Consider the following 17978-nt stretch of genomic DNA (forward strand, 5'->3'; position numbering starts at 1 on the left):
TTAGGATTGTGCTGTATGTACTCTCAGTGCTTCAGACTCACACAGAAAGCCAACGCAGTATATTTTAATTCTGACTGTGACATTTCCTAAATTGTACCACTTTCGGGCTCTTGGGAACTGCTGAGTGTACAGGACTACATACATAAAACTGTCCAATATCTCGAAAATATTAGGATCAAACGGGAAAGAAAGTGTACGGCAATTATTAGGAATTTATAGGGTGTCTGAAAAATTACGGCTCATGCACACATCCATCCCAGATGGCTCTGAGTGACAGTAATCATTGCGGTGCACTCCTCAATGACAGGGTGAGGGCACGCTAATGCATCAACGACAGCACTTTTGAGACTGTGAGGATTCATAAATATATGCGTATTCTCTCTGCACCCAAATAAATATCTGCTTCTGTCAGTGCCACCGCTGCAGGTTCCACTTCCTCCCGCAGGACTTCTTCAGCACTCTTAAGAATCAGGTGATGCTTGTAAAGGATTCTTGGAGATTCTAGTTTCAGATACATTACCAACATGATTTATATAAATAGGACCTGTTCCTGGATCGAAATTTATTTCAATCACTCAGTGCCTAGTCAGAGGCCAGCTTAACCTTAGATGCAAGGAATGCTGTTTTGATCAATTTCATTAATGTTATCATATTTTATGTTATCCTATATATATGCATGTGTCAGTGTTGATCAGTTTCATGTTGGAAAATGGGAAATGTACACTACAGGTCACAAGTTTGGGTTGAGGACGAATTTTTTAATGTTTTTGTAAAAAATCTCTCACCAAGGCTGCATTTATTGCAAAAATACAAGAAAGAAAGAAAACAGCAACCAACAAAAGAATAATCGAAAAGCAAAACAACAAGCAAAGGAAACTAGCAAACTACCGAATCACTCAAAAAATAAACCAAGAATAAAACAACCAATTAACCAGCCAATGAACAAACAAACAAATTAATGAAGGAAAGAAAGGAAACAGGCAAAACTACTGAAACGAACAAAAAATGAACCAACTAAAGAAGAAAGAAAAAGAGTGATCAAAAAGACAAAAAAAACAAACAAACAAAAATTACACATCTCACGTTCATGTTTATGTGTGCTGGAAGGCCTAGACAACCTCCTCAACACATCTGATAATCATCTTGTCTAAAACCGACAAAGCGAGCGGAGAATCTCCATCCCTCGCTCACTCATAATTACCCGGCTCTCCTGTACGTACAGCTGAGGTGTGAGCAGAGCCCAGAGAAACTCCTCAAATCATTTAACGGTGTGCCGTGCTTCAGTGGAGGTGACCGCCAGCTGTGAGCTTGAGCTCCTGGGACGGATGATAAGAGATTGGGAGAGCTTCAGGGTTCCCCTTCCCTGCCATAACATGAACATGAAGCTCAGAGTTCCTTCAGGGAGTTTTCATAATCAGAAAATACACGAGATTTACACAAGTAGGACATTCCGTTCTGATCTGATGGTCCTGGAACAACCTTACTCCTAAAACGATGGAGGTTCAACTTCATACAAATATTATTCAAGACCCCAAACCTAATCCTAAAATCTGATCTGGTCCGGTTATGAAATGTTGTTCCAGGAACATGTTCTGGTCGGTTTGATTTCATAACTTGCTCCTGAACCATCAACATTTACTGGAACAACACTGCATTGAACTCAGCAAGAGCACTTTTCTTTCTTTTTTTCCTTTTTTTAGATCAGATCAGAAAAAATACAGAGAAAGCAGCTTGTACATGAAAATTATATTTACTGTAAACACTAACTGATGGCTAAAGTTGTGTTAAAAGCCAAGCATTAAAAGGCTCAAATAGTATGGTATATCAAGGTACTTTATAGAATACCATGGCATTACTAAGTTACCATGGTACTTTTTAACTATTTGGGTTAGTGTTTTTGTTGCTAGGTCTTATGTCATAAATTTAGCTGAGTTATGTACAGTAGATTGATGATTCACCTTTGCTGTTGTAATATCTGTCAGATCTACAGTTAGATGGATGGATGTGATGGATTCAAAGGTCATAGAGAAACACATTTGTGATGCAAATCTCTCTATACACACACACACACACACACACACACAGTCTCTTACAAACTCTCTCATTAGGCTTTGACATTTATTCAATTACTGTATTCCCAAGAGTTTAGCCAGTGCTCATAAGTCTTATGTAAACAGGCCTCGCACCCCGAGAGCCAAGGACACACATATTTAATATAGCCTCCGCTCGCACGGCTGATGCGTCTGACCATGAATGTTTTACTGTGTTTACTTCAAGCATATTTAGGTCGTAAACATCTCAACCAAATCCTCACATCACGCCTGAGTCAGTTTTCCCCCTGTTGTTCCATTAAGGTTCTACCAAAACCTGCAATACCATATTTTCCAGCATATATATTGCAACTTTTTTTTTTTAATCATCTGAGTTTATGAAACAAGCTGGGACTTATATAATGTAATTAACATCAAATACACAAGACGTGGAAAGTGACACATTTGTGTTGGTGTTCATTTATTTACAAGTTTATTTGTGTAGTGCATTTCCAACACATCGCTAGTTTCAGTTTTGCTTAAAAAAATATTTAATTCAATTTAGCTGATATATTACAGCTCACTACGGCAGCATTTATTTAATCAGAAATAAAATTAAAACTGTGGAATATTATTACAATTTACAAGAACTCCTTTGCATCTTAATATATTTTAAAATGTAATATGTGATGAAAAGCTTAATTTTCAGCATCATTACTCCAGTCTTTAGTGTCACAATATCCTTCAGAAATCATTCTAATATGTTAATTTGCTGCTTAAGCAAGATTTCTTATTATTATCAATAATGTGAATTAAGTTTATTTATTTATTTTTTTGTTTGTTTGAATGTGTCTGCTTTCCCTTTTCAAAACTATTATGTTATCCGACCATCTCTCCATTAAAGTCTCTGTATCTGTGAACAGTGTGCACTCAGTACAGGAGGGAGATGCACTTTAACAATAGCCCCACCGGTTCTGCTGGCCCTGCGGCCCTCCGGAGCATGTGGCATAGTGGGGGATAATCGCTCTCTACTTAGGCTATCTAGGTCAGTTTTTGTGTGATTTCTGCGTCCCGTGTGTGTGGGGGGGGGGTCCCATGTGTTTGTGTGTGTGTGTGTTTGGGTGGAGAACAGGGTGCGTTGTGGACCAGCATTAGCGACGACTCCACGGTGAGGAAAGTGGACCTTCCCTTTTATGGTGCATCATTTTGTTTTTCTTCATCTTTGTGTTTGTTTTCTTTTCATTTGCCTTTCATCTGTTTTGATCGCTGTTTCCAGATGAGATATTAATCGTTTAAAAAAGAAATGAAAGGCAGACAGTGAGAGAAAGACGGCAAGGATGCAGTTGTAGTATTTCAGTGCCGAACTGTGTTCAACACTATCGGCATCCTGTTCAGTAGGCGACACTGAAGCGTGGTGTGGCTGTTTTGGGTCTTCTAGAGTAACTGAAGTCATGGTGAGTGTGTATTTGTGTTGACAGGGTGTAGGTCATGCAACCTCTGTGAAGGGAGGAGCCATGGACAAACCCAAGGTGGACGTCCCAAACTCCAGGACTGCACAAGTCCACTTAAGGTGAGGGAGTCTGTGTATGCTTATATATAGTGTACTTTTGTAATAATTTATATTATTACATTTATTTTACACCGTTCAAATGCTGATTTATTTATTCAAATTTAATTATTTAAATTTAATTTAGTTAGTTTAGTTTGCATTAATTTTATTTATGTATTCCTATACATGTATTAAAATATACAAATTGGATATATAGATATATTTATTTAAATATCATTCTTTATTTGTAAATGCATTTATTTTAAAAACAAGTAGGTTCATCATTTATTTTGGATGTATTTATTTAAATGTATTTATACGCATTTTATTTTTAAATATATTTATTTACATTTAGTCATTTAGCAGAAATGTTATTTAAATGCATAAACACACATTCATTTCTTATTTTATTTATTTTTAACATGATATTAAATATATTTGTTTCTTGTTGTGTTTAGCTGTGCATTATGAAATTTGAGGCTGATATGCTAGCAATATCTGTATCAATATTTTAGCTCTGTATTAGACAGATAATGATTGTTGATATCAATATTTACATGTTATGGCAAATGTGATATCCAGTATTTATGCTGTGGCACTTTTACAATGTACTTTTATGTCACAAACAGTGTATTTGGGTATCTGTAAACAACCTTATTGTGATATTTATTTTTAAAAGAGCCTTGTTTAACAAGGGTTTAAGGATTGTAAAGCACTATTTTTAAGCATTGAACTGTATACTATTTCAACAGTTCATTCATGTTTAAAAGTCAGGCTTAATGCCACGTGCTTAAACAAGCTTTTTAATGCTTATCTAGAAGCAGCTTTTCCTATTGAAATTCTTATCAAGCTGAAATAATGGAAATGGCAGAGCTGATCTTAGCTTGGCTCTTCTGAGCGTTGTGATTTCAGTAGATGATTTCACGTTTAGACGTACAAGAGCAGCACAAGAGCTTATGTGTGTATATTGACGTTCCCGGTCTTAATATGTACACTTGTTGCCATAGTCACGGGACGGGAACGTATATACATCACGTTTTCTCCATTCGTGCCTCTTATCGCAGGTCATGTGACCTCATCTCTTCTCCCTGAGAGAGGGATGAAGTTTATCTCTTGCCTCTCTTCACTGCTTCTGTCAATCAGCATTACTGATGCACATGCACACACACACACACACATTTTTACAGCTCATCAAACATTGAAGTGGTCTACAGTGCTGCATTACCTCAAATGAAGCCCCTGAGGTCCATCTGGGATTCAATCAAGTTTTAATAAGAGTGCTTATGTAAGTTCTCTGTATTCTCTGAGATAAAATCACATCCCATTCCTACTATATAGTCATTATTAAACTTTTTAGGTCTAGTCTTCATATTAATGTCATTTTCTTCATCTGGACAAGTTGGGTAGATGCTGTGGGTGAAGTCAGATAAGATGCTATTTAATTTGACACATATAAAAATGAAGCTTTGAGGGAGCAGTAGAGCATTCAAGTTTGACCGTTCAGCCAACACACATTGAAATATGTCTTTTCACAAATTTCCAGTGGACAGAAACTGTGGAAAATTTTATTGAATGGTGTGTATTTTGGTGTCTCAGTCACATATTCAATTTAATAAGTGTTTTATTATGAGTTACACGTGATATTACCAAAGAAAATACATAAATAATAGTGACAGAAACTTCTTGTCTCTGGCTATAGTTCGGATGCCTCATTCAGTGTAAATTTATAGGAGTTTTTTTATTTATTTTTATCATCCATTAGGCAAATAATGTGTAATAAGTATGTAATATGAGTTTGTTCAAATGTAAAAAAAATGTAATAGCAGACAACTTGGAAAACACCACTAACTAAATAAATACAATACAAGAAACTAAAGTAAAATAGTGCTTTAAATAATATAAAATACAAATATTTTATATATATATATATATATATATATATATGTGTGTGTATATATATATATATATATATATATATATATATATATATATATATATATATATATATATATATATATATATATATATATATATATATATATATATATATATATATATATAAATAAATAAATAAATAAATAAATAAACACAAAATAAATAAATAAATATAAAATAAATGGTTAATAAAAAAAATGTTCTAAAACATTTTTTTGCCTATTTTATCATCAGCCAAATACCGTAAATCTGTTATACAAGTTTGTTCAAATTTAATCAAGAATAATAACAAACACCTTGCAAATCACATAAAGAAAAGAAAAGAAAATATAAAAAAGAAAATTAATCTAAAATATAAAATAAAATGAAATAAAATAATAAAATAAAATGAAAAATGCTTATGAAAAAAAAAAGAAAGAAATACACACGTGGTCAAAATTATTGGCACCCTTGGTAAATATGATCAAAGAAGGCTGTGGAAATACATCTGCATTGTTAATGGAAAGGCCATAGCAGAAGCTTGGTTTTGTGCTCAATGACCCAAACATGGCCCATTATAAGATTTCTAACAGAGTCACTTATTGATTTTTTTTATCTGTTGGTATTTGATAGAATCTATGATGCCATGTGTCTAAACAAGATGTCCAGGACCTCCAGCAGAAATATAGGCCCACAACATCAAAAATACAGCAGTATATGTCATTGTACACATGGGGTACTTTTTATCCCTGTGTTCACCAAACCCATCTTGAATGTTTGCTGCTAAAAAGCTATTTTGTTTAGTTACATCTGACCATAGAAGCCAGTCCCATTTGAAATTCCGGTCGTGTCGAACAACTGAATATGCTGGAGTTTGTTTTTTGGTGAAAGCATTTTCTTTTTCTTTTTTTTTCTTGAAGCCCTCCCAAACAACATGTGGTGATGTAGCAGGGTGTCCGCGGGTCCTTAAAAAGTCTTAAAATGTCTTAAATTCAGATTCTTAAATATTTTTGGTCACATTACCGATAAAATATCATATCGATTTTTTTCTTCCCCGCACGTAGTTACTGCGTCATCAGAGAGAATTGCAGAAGCAGAATAACATTACAGGTCGAACTACCTTCTTTTTTTATATAATGTTCTCAATAATAAAATATAGGTCGAGCTACAGCTTTTTACCATGACCAGCCTTTTAGCTAGATTTAAATGTTTTTTTTTACTTGCCCGACCAGACAAATAGCCTGATTAAAATTCAAGTGACAATTCTTCAGCCGTGGTCCTTGATGAGTCTTTGGCCACTCAAACACTCCTTCTCACCGAGCATTAGGACGATATAGACACACGTTCTCTCCCAGGCGGTTTCGTAACATTTTATGTTGATTGGAAATTCTTAATTATTGCCCTGATGGTAGAAAAGGGAATTTTCTCTGCTCTAGCTATTTTCTTAAAGTAGGGCTGGGCAATATGGCCTAAGAAAAAAAATCCCAGAATTCTTCACAAAAAATCTGATTTACGATTTAAGTCGATTCCCCCTATTCCCCGATTTCCCTACTTAAAAGGGGAGGATCTCGATGCCGGCTTAACATCGTGATGTCTATCAGCCATCGGTGATGGACGGTAGCATCGTCTGTCAGCCCAACTCTATTATGGCAAATGCGTGGGGGAGGGCTGAGCCCATTCAGAACTACGGGAGCCCAGAGGGGAGCTTTGGCAGAGAAAACCGATTTTCATTCAAACAAGTCAATGTAAACTACACATTCGAGTTAATCGTTAAAATCGATTTATCGCCCAGCCCTGTCTTAAAGCCACTTCACTAATTTGTGAAGCTCAATTATCTGCTGTGATGCTGCACATCAGAAATACATTCTTTGGTTTTTCTCATCGTGATGGGTGATTAATTTGGAATTTGGCCTTTGTTTTCCCTCCTATTTATATTTCTGTGAAACAGCAAGCCATGGCTGGATAATTTCATGTTCATAATCACGCTGGTGTGCTCAAAATTGTGAATATGAATGGGAATATACTTATATATATTTTACTCATAAGAATTTCTAGGGATACCAATAATTTCACAGCCTTCTTTGATAATATTTACCAAGGGTACCAACAATTCTGACCACGTGTGTAGCAAGACATTAGTGGCATAGAAAACTAGTTTAGGTTCAGCCAGTTTCTGAGGGTGTATGATTCATGTGAAATTTCTTTCTTTTCTTTTTCAGATAATTTGTGGAATTGTGGTATGAGACTAGAAAGTATTTCATGAAGTATTTTTCTCTTTTATCTTGAAATTGATCACAGAAACAGAGAAAGTGTTTTTCTCAGCGCACACAAACACTCTCTCTGTGTGTCGTGCTGTTGTGGTGTTTGAGCAGTAATAAGCTCTGTATCTGTCTGATGAGCTGCTGCCAGTCTCAGTTTTTATTCATGTAAATTCATGGATGCTCCGCGCCACACTGGGCACATGCAAATTGGCAGAGGGATTTTTTTATTTTGGGAGGAATGCAAATGTAGGAGAGGTTTTATTTTTGCGGTGATGCACTCTGCAGATCAAGCCGAGCGGAAGAATATTGCCTGATCTCATTAGTTGGTTGAGTTTGTTTATGTGTGTTGGTAGTCTGCATTATCATTTTACTAGATGTGGCAGCGCTTCATAATGCATATTGACAATAATCTGTAATTAGACCTGCAGAAAGTCACATGGAAGTTTATTTTTGCGCCCACTTACAGGAATGGTCTGTCTGACAGGTATTGACAAATCTTTTTATTTTTATTTTTAGGGTTAGTATTTAAAGAATATAGAATTTATAACAGTAAAAGTATAATAATTCAAATAGTAAATAAATAAATAAATCTGTCCGTCTGTCATGATTAAATAAAATGAGTAAAAACAATAAAATAAGTTTCAGTTAGTAAGTAACTGTGATTTGTCTAGTTTGTTTGAATCTTCCAGAAAAGCAAAGATTGAAGAGCCCCCCCCTCCCCCCCATCTCCTCCTCTCCTTCGTTCTGTCTTTATTGTGATGAGAGATGCAGGTAGGCACCTTTGCCTTCGGCTCTCATCTCAGACACACTGAATGGCAGTGACTCCGCTGGCTTTCGGCTCATTTGTTTGGTCATTAATGTCGTCCCGCAGGACATAAACAGCAAATGGATTTGCAGTGTGTGTTGACAAGAGTACAAAGTAGCTGGTGAATACTTTAGCTTTTGTGTGTGGGTTTGTGCACTGACTGCTGTAGGCTAGAAACATACTCTACGCAAGGATGCGGATGCTGGTTCAATGCATTGCAAACATGTGTTTCATATACATGCATTATTGCGTTACTGTGGCAGTACCAAACATCAAGTATGAGGGTAAATGCTCAAAATGCTTGTGCCATTAAACTGATAAAACAGTTTTCGGTTTAGTTTTTTTTTTTAAATGTTTTAAATATGTTTTTAAGGGGTCATCGGATGCCAAATTCACTTTTACATGTTGTTTGAACTGAAATGTGTGTTGGCAGTGTGTGTACACAACCACCCTATAATGATAAAAATCCACCCAGTGTTTGTTTTAAATATTGATAAATCATGACCCCTTTCTAAAATCAAGCCGTTCTCAGATGCTTGTCTGTGTGACGTCACACAGACCCAGGCCCTCCCACAATTGTTGATTGACACTGGCGTCTTACCTTAGACCCGCCCTGAGTGAGCCGTCAACAGTCCGACATTGTTTCACCACTAGAGCAGATGTAGACAAGAATGGCTCATAAGCGATTGAGGTGTTCTGTTGTTGGATGTAATAATGAACATAGCAGTCATCATTTACTCCCGACGTCTGAGCCGCTGAAGACGCAGTGGATTATGTTTGTTTTTGAAGGGAATGATCTGCCTAAATGCGTTTGTTCACGCAAATCATTCGTGATCCAGCCTCACCTACAGAAGAAGTGAGTATAAGTTTTTAAATAAATTTTATAATAAATTTCCTAATAGCGTGCTAGTTAGCAAGTTTCACAATGAATGCGGCTAAAGTTTACTTTAACTGCACGTCACCCCACAGAAGAGAGGGGCGGGGTGAGCGGAGCTCATTACCATTTAAAGGGAAATGCAACAAAAAGGGTTGCTATGAACAGAGCTGTTTTTGACCGGTTAAAAGGTTGTTGTTTTACACTACCATTGAGAAATCTTAACCAAATTATGTTATAGACGTTTCATGAAGACCCTAAAGAATCATATCAACTTGTGGAAAATGGGCATCCGATGACCCCTTTAATTTGTCTGTGTACTTTTGTTTGTGTGTGTGTCTGTGTATTTGTTTAATTATTTATTTACCCACTTGAAGTATTTATTTTAATTAATTTTTTTGTTGTTTTAAATTTCTTTCTCAATCACATACATTCATCTGTATGCTTCCTATTATTTATTTTTGTATGTTATGCATGCATGCATATTTATTTATTTCCTTATCAACTTGGAATATTTATTTTATTTTATTTTTGGCATTGGCATTATATAAAACAATATCAGTTTAACAGTACCTTTTCCTTTACTATAGTTAAATTGGACATTTTTAAAGTTTTATATATTTTTTTATATATTTATATCAAATATTTTATTTTATTTTTATATTTTGAATTTTTTATGTTTTAAATTTCTTTCTCATTTTCACATTTATCTGTGTGCTTCTGCACTGTCAAGTACTTCTGTGTGTTTATGTATTTATGCATGTACTGTATATTTGTATGTATGTTTTCTTGCAATCCAATTTTTTTGACTGGCAGACAATACATGGGTGAAAACCTGTATACTTTGATTGCGAAACCTAAGCTATTTTTACTCTTTCCTCCAAAAACACCTTAGTATTAACCTAGTTAATACAACACCCTTGCAACCATATAACAAACACTTAAATTGCCATAATATTGTTGTGGTTGGATTTGCGTGGGCAAACAGCACTCACATTTACTTTAGTAATTATAAAAATGTAGTGTAACCTATGTGTATTTGTTTGTTTCAATGTAAGCGTAAGGTCAGAGGAGGGTAATTGAACACTATAACACAAACTTCGAGAGCTCTAGACCTGAGGAAATGATGCAGGTGACAGGAGGAGCACTCCATTGATATCCAAGACAGTTCCCACCGTAATGGTTTTTTGTCTTGTCATTTTGACGTGTGACTGTTGTTCTGCTAATGTAATTGCGCTCCGCTGAAAGTTACCTCTTCCAAAATATATTTTTCAGTTTGTGGAAGTCGTTTTCCTTGTTTCTGCCAAGAAAAATGCAACTGACTACCGTGACTGTTGTCTTTTTCTTACTGCAGCAGCTTCACGCGGATGGTGGAGATTTCTGGAGACCTCGGGCCTCTGGGCATCAAAGTCATATCATATTGTTCCTCACTGAGTGGAAGGTAAAACACACACACACACACTGACAGATTCATGGCATCTTTACACTCTTGCGTGATAATGGACCATGAGATGCACTGTTGTACAAATTCTACTGTTGGGTTCTTGAGTACTGACTTTTAGTTTGTAGACTTTGGTGTTTAGAAAAGGCTGTTATATGGCTGACAGTCTAGCAGCTTGAGTTTCATTCACCAAAAAATTAATATCAGTGAGTATTTTATATCGGCATCAGCCATTAGGATATGTGACCAGTTGATCTGTGTGTGTATGTGTGTGTGTATGTGTATGTGTGTGTATATATATATTAGTCAACAGTGTCCCATGTTCGTCCATAAACATACTCACATACTTGCAGGAAGTAGCTAGGAGAATGGCTCTTTCAGGCTGCATGAACAGGTCAAAAGTTAAGTGCTCAGGGCAAGGACACACACGTGCTCCATGACAGGAAGTCCTCCCTGGGTGGATGCTGACATGCTTCCTGTTGTTGGGGCCTGTGCGCCCTGTTGAGCTCCGGATCTCTCTGTAGGTGGGCAAACCTGTGTGGTGGCCTGGTGAGCTATTCGTTAGGGTGTGTAAGTCTCAAAGGAAACCCTAAAGTCTTAAAGGGTTAGTTCACCCTTAAATGAAAATTATGTCGTTAATTACTCACACTCATGTCGTTCCAACGACCTTCCTTCATCTTCGAAACACAACTTAAGATGTTTTTGATGAAATCGGAGAGCTATCTGACCCTCCATAGACCGCAACGCAACTGAAATGTTCCCAGGTCCAGAAACGTAGTAAATACATGATGTCCATGTGACATCAGTGGCTCAACTTCAGTTTTGCGACGCTACGAGAACAAGGGTGTTCGGGGGAAAGCGTGCGTATGAACGAAAGCTGCATATGAAGCGTTGTTTACGCTTAGGCGAAAGCGTGCAAAACTGAAGTTGAGCCACTGATGTCACATGGACTGTTTTACCGATGTATTGTACGTTTCTGGACCTGGGAACATTTCAGTTGCTTTGCTGTCTATGGAGAGTCAGATAGCTCTCCGATTTCATCCAAAATATATTAATTTGTGTTCCAAAAATGAATGAAGGTCTTACGGGTTTGGAACGACATGAGGGTGAGTAATTAATGACGTAATTTTCATTTTTGGGTGAACTAACCCTTTAAAGGAAGTAACAGCAAATTTTCCCAGTAATCACAAAATTGATAATTGAAAAGGTTGTCTGGAAAGATCTGTTCTCAAAAAAGAAAGAAGCTAATTTCTCCAATATTGAGAGAAGTTTCTAAATTATGTCTGATATTTTCATTAAAATTATTAAAACATTAATACTGCTTGATTTTTTTAAATATACTTCACAACGTTTATCATATACCTTTTTTCTATTTTCCCATTTTTTTTGTTTTGTTTAATTTCATTTCATTTCCTACTACTTGTAATAAATTCTGGGCATACTGTATCTCCTTGCATATCTCCACTTCTAAATCCTCCAATATTTTTTATTTAATTAATTTCCCCCCTACACCTTGCTTATAAATGTTGGACATATCTCTGTTTATTTAATCATCCGATGATTAGATTTATTGTATTTTATTATTTATGACATTTGCTTATATTTTAGGATTTTTAAAAAAACTTTTCAGGTTTTTTTTTATTTTTATATTATTTTATATAATTTACATAATCTCCCACTGCATCTGGCGAACAAGCAAACCTCTAGGCCACATTTCCACCACCATTTAATTTTGTGTACTAACAAAACTACAGACATTTTATGCAAGTCATTTTCAGTTAGAATTCAGCTACTTATGTGCAATTATCTTCAGTTATTTTCTGAATGTCCTTCCCTGCCTGAAAGCTGTTTGTTGCCTGTGTCATCAGGACTCTAGGTCTAAATATCCGAACCATCGAGAAGAACAGCCGCTCTGAACGAGAGGGGATCTTTGAAGAGGACGAGTGCATCGTGCAGATCAATGACACCGAGTTAATAGACAAGTCCTTCGCTCAGTAAGTGTCTGACTCTTTCATCTGTCACACTTTCATTGTTGTCATGTGGATTACTAATCGTCTGCCCGCTCTCTTTCTCTCCACTTCATTCTTTTCTTTCATTATCCGTCTTTTGTGTTGTTTTTGCTTTCATGCGACTGTTCTCTGTCCTAGTCGTTCGTAGCGTGCAAACATAATTGTCCCAAACCTTTTGTCCTCCTTGTTATCTATCACTCTATCCATCCTCTCTCATTTTCCTTACCTTCTTGCAGAGTTTCAGCGCTATAACTTTAACACAACAAAAGAGAATGGTTTTCTCTTGCCACAAGTGTGGAATTGCCCTATTAAATGGCATCCACGGTATCGGAAAGCCTTCAAAAGAGCGTCAGATTAAACGAAGTGACACTATTAGAGGAAGAATTAGAGAAATGGCTATGAGTTAAAGGTTTTGAAGTAGAAAAGAAAAAAGACTTCAATCAAGCAAGTCAATTTTACATCTCGTGCGGCGTCCTGAACTCAACTCCGAAAAGTTTAACACATTTAACGCAACATGAATTGATCCAATCTTTCCTCTGACATTCGCTTTTAGTATTGTTGGCCTTTAATTGTTTTCTAAGTTTTTGTACTTGTACTTGTTGATAACCATTTGAAAATGTTATAAAATGAATGTTTCAGAATCTAAATTTGATTAGATTAGTCAAGTCAAAATTTCATTGTTTTCATGTTTAGAAATTTAATTTGGCATTCTTCCTGACTAAAGTCTATTCAGTTTTTAATATTAAAGCATTTTTTTTCTATTGTCAGCATTAAAAGCATTAACTTCTGTGTTGCAATGAGCCTGATTAGTGATTTACAAGCTGAACAAATGTGTGTGTATTGTTGTAAAACCGTGAATGAAGCATCAGAATTTACATTATTGATTTCACAAACAATTTAAAATAGAGAGATTCAGTTCTAGTGATTTTACTATGGTTGAAGTCGGCATAGATCCAGTAATTTTTTTTAACTGTTTTACACCATTAGGAACAAGACACTCAACTGTGGTAAAATCTGTATTGCACCACCGAAAATTTAGTTTAATTTAACACAGCTTGAATTGTGTCAAATGACATCTGCTGTAAGTAGTGCTATCCATTTGATTGGATTAGCCACCTGAAGTCATTGTAAAATATGATTTATGCAAATGTGGCTGCATATCAATTGAATGTCATTAGCGTAGTGCCATATTTAATTTTATGCAAATGAAAATTGGACCGTGAGGGGCAACTAATCAGAATTTCCTTCTTTTTCAATTGTGTTGTTTGGAATTTGGCATCTGTTCTTACTAAAATCCATTTAAATTCCAAATTAAAATCACAATCTTAACACCATATAGATGGGCAAAAAAAAGTTTATTTTACTTGTTAGTATTTATAAATTTGTCATTTCTATCATCGGCATTAAAAGCGACAAAAATAGTGGGCCTGATTTGTAAAATAAAAGCTGAGCGAATTTGTTTGTAGATGTTTGTAAAACTTTGAATGAAGTGTCAAAATTAATGTTATTCATTTTGCAAACGTCTTACAAAATAGAGTTTCCATTCCAGCCTATTCAATTTCCATTTATTTTCTAAATGCATCTTAATGATCTTATTGTGAACTGTAAAATCTGTAATGCACAACCTTTCTTGGCTGATTATTGTAACAGAATCACACTAGTCTGGTAAATTCTATCAGACTAGTCTTCTGTAGTAAGATGTGATTCCCAAATGAAGTCCTTGAAGGAAAAGCCTCTTGAATGGTGCTAATGAAGGAGGCTGCTGAGTCTTTAAAGCACTGAATGCCTTTGTATTCATGTTATCTAAAAATTCGCTCTTGTTGTTTCAGGTCTCAAGAAGTGTTTCGCCAAGCCATGTCCTCGCGCTCCATACGTTTGGAGGTGCTTCCTGTCGCCAAAAGGCTCCTCTATGAAAAGAGCCTCATCGGGCAGCTTTTCAACAACACCGAACCAAACCCTGTGGTCCCTAAAATCAAGAGTCCTTTCTTGGTTCATAAGCTCACTCCGAGCAATACATCGACGCCGTCTCCAGAGCCTCCTGCATCACAGACCCCACCCCAAAAAGAGGAGGAGCTTCAGCCTTCAAGACACACCCCCGTCCTAACGGATCATCACAGAGCCACGCCTTCTCCTCCGGTCAGCGCCTCACCCACCCTGAAAGATGGTAGTGAGAGCCCCGTCCCCAAAAAGACCCCGGCCCTCATCACGCCGGTTAATATGATCAACAAAAAGTCTGGGAAGAAAATGAAGATCGATTTGAAGAAAGGTAAGCTGGATGTGAAATCAGATCAATACCCATTGAATAAAAAAAAGTTTTTCGCTCAAAAATATATCACATTATGCACATAAAATGGGTTGCGAATGTCATTTCATGTTGATTTAAAGGTTGAATAGTAGAAACCCTCTCCAATTGACCAGAAGGTGCCGTCATGAGGCCTGCGATTTAACCCATTTCAAATCTGCTGCATAGCAACGTCTGTACTTGTTCTTCTCCCTTTTTTCCTCACCTCTCTGTCTTTATCGCTCCTCTAAGCTGATTGACAGCTGCTATTGTCTAAAACTTTAATGTCAGGTGCTCTTCTGGGACTCGAGATTTCATCATTTGCCATCTTTAGTATGCTGGATAGGCCACTATCCTCTATGACATCTCTCCCTCAAGTGCGTGAGAGAGAGAGAGACAGAGCAATTCTCGGCTTCAGTAATCACACGTGTCCCTGCGGACGAGAGACTTGAGGGAATCGCTTTCTTAGCACGATTCTTAGCCTCTTTTTTATTCCTTCTCTTATTGCGTTCCTGGGTGAATCTTATGAAACCTGTCAATAACATGTCCAGGTCATATATCAGGCCAAAATCAAAGTAAAATAAATAAATAAAATAAAATATATATATTAGTGCTGTCAAACGATTAACCGCATCCAAAATAAAAGTTTTTGTTTACATAATATATGTGAGTGTGCTGTGTATATTTATTATGTATATATAAATACAAACACATGCATGTGTGTGTATATATATTTAAGAAAAATATGTTATGTTTACATATTAAATATATTTATATATAATATAAAATATAAGAATATAAATATATCAATATATATACATGTAAAAAATTTCTAAATATATACTGTATGTGTGTGTATTTTTATATATATATATATATATATATATATATATATATATATATATATATATATATATATATATATACATATATATATATATATATATATATATATATATATATATATATATATATATACATATATATATATATATATATATATATACATATATATATATATATATATATATATATATATATATATATATATATATATACGACATATTTTGTGCAAACAAAAACTTATTTTGGATGCGATTAACTGTTTGACAGGACTAATATATATATATTAAAATAAATATACATATCTATACAAATAATTGTTAAATATATGTAATAAATATAAACTAAATATGAATGTTTCTGCATTACAAAAATAAAATGTATAATATATAATTGATGTTTCCTCCTAGTGATTTTTGGGTGAAATGTGACCCTGCCATGTTTCTGTGATATTCTCTCTTCTGCTTCCCTTCATCCAGTGCTTCCACTTCCTCTAATCACTTTTTTTCAGACCACACCCTTTGTCATTGTTTCTATTGCTCCTCTTTCACACCATCTCTCCCTCTCTCTCTCCTCATCCTGTATCCTACTCTCTGCATCTCTAGTCTCCTGTAGATGTGTTCACGTGTGAAATTAAAGTGCAGAACTGTCTAATCCCCGTAAGGAAACATTTATCAACGTGCAGGGGTGGAGACGGAGGTGTTCAAACCTCTGCAGAGAAACAGACAGCTTAAACACAGGTTATCAGTCCAGAGTGCTTGAAAGCTATCATCAGCATACCACTGACCTTTTGACCTGATCTTGGATCAGATGAGCTTGATACAGCAAAGATCTATGAGGGTCATAACAGGGAACTGCTCCTTGTATGCTATCATTAAATTTAATATATGTGTTCTTGGCATTATTTTCACCATCTTGCTCTCTAGACATCAGTATACTCTTTTGGAAAAAAAAAATATTGATAGTAATTTCTAAACTAGATTTCAGTCATAATAGTGACACTCTACTGATATGGGCTTTTATGAAATTTACTAGTAATAGAGATAGAAAACAATGCTATAATGTTGGGAAAAGTGCACTGAGGTTTCTTTCGTGGCAGGCACAATTTAGAAAACAAAGCCTCAAACAATTCAAATTTTCAAAGTCTGTGTCATATTTTCAGTGTCTAATTGTTGAACGCAAAATTGAATCGAAATATTTGAATTTTGATTCTGAGAAGCCTTCGTTGGCAGTTTTGTTTGACAGACCTTTAAATTGAAAATTTTAATTTGCTTTCATTCTAACCAATCATTTAAATTGAATTTTCGATCGCAGTTTTCTTTGACAAGAAACTTAAAAATTTTAAACTTTAAAACAAAAATAAAAAAAACTTCCAATGCAACAAACCTTGTATTAAAAATGCAAATTATTCATTGCTAGTAAGTTTTTTTTTTTTTTTTTTTTTTTTTTTAATGTGACCGGCTTTTACAATAGACTTTTATTTGATGTTTTTATGTTTTATTTTTTATTTTGATTGCCTTTAGATTGAAAATTTACAATGTTATTATTTCTTTGCTAGTCTAACAAACAAACAAAAAAGACCAACACGATATGAGCTTTTAAATGATGTAATTTCAACGGGCATTCCAGATTCAACTTCATATCCATTGACATTTACACCTTTATTGGTGAAATTTTCTCATTGCATGGCGAAAATGATCAATTCACATGGTATGAATAGCATTGAGGTGAAGATCGAGGGAAATATTCCTTACCGTAACTAGATCCTTAGGATGTTAGCAAGTCTTCAGGACATTGTAGAATGGATTTTAGTGGAACAATTATGTACTTTTTCAACATGTCTTTTTTTTATTTGACACCACAGTGAGTGTAACTGGGTGTAAATGCAAACACACTTTTTTGGTGACTGAAACCTTAGAAGAATGTTATTTTACATCATGCAGCTGGGTAAAATATGTTCAGAAGTTACTG

General features: G+C 35.3%; 1 protein-coding gene across 1 annotated transcript in view; it reads left to right on the forward strand.

Moving 5' to 3' along the window:
* Positions 1–17978, forward strand: part of LOC306874416 (partitioning defective 3 homolog B-like) — a 163411-nt gene that overhangs the window by 47560 nt on the left and 97873 nt on the right. The window contains exons 5-8 of the mRNA XM_079424451.1: positions 3509–3600; positions 10788–10874; positions 12743–12868; positions 14713–15149. Coding sequence (XP_079280577.1) covers positions 3509–3600; positions 10788–10874; positions 12743–12868; positions 14713–15149 — 742 coding nt within the window. The remainder of the gene's footprint in view (positions 1–3508; positions 3601–10787; positions 10875–12742; positions 12869–14712; positions 15150–17978) is intronic.

The sequence above is a fragment of the Barbus barbus genome (genome assembly GCF_936440315.1).
Source record: "Barbus barbus genome assembly, chromosome: 8".
NCBI lineage: Eukaryota > Metazoa > Chordata > Actinopteri > Cypriniformes > Cyprinidae > Barbus > Barbus barbus.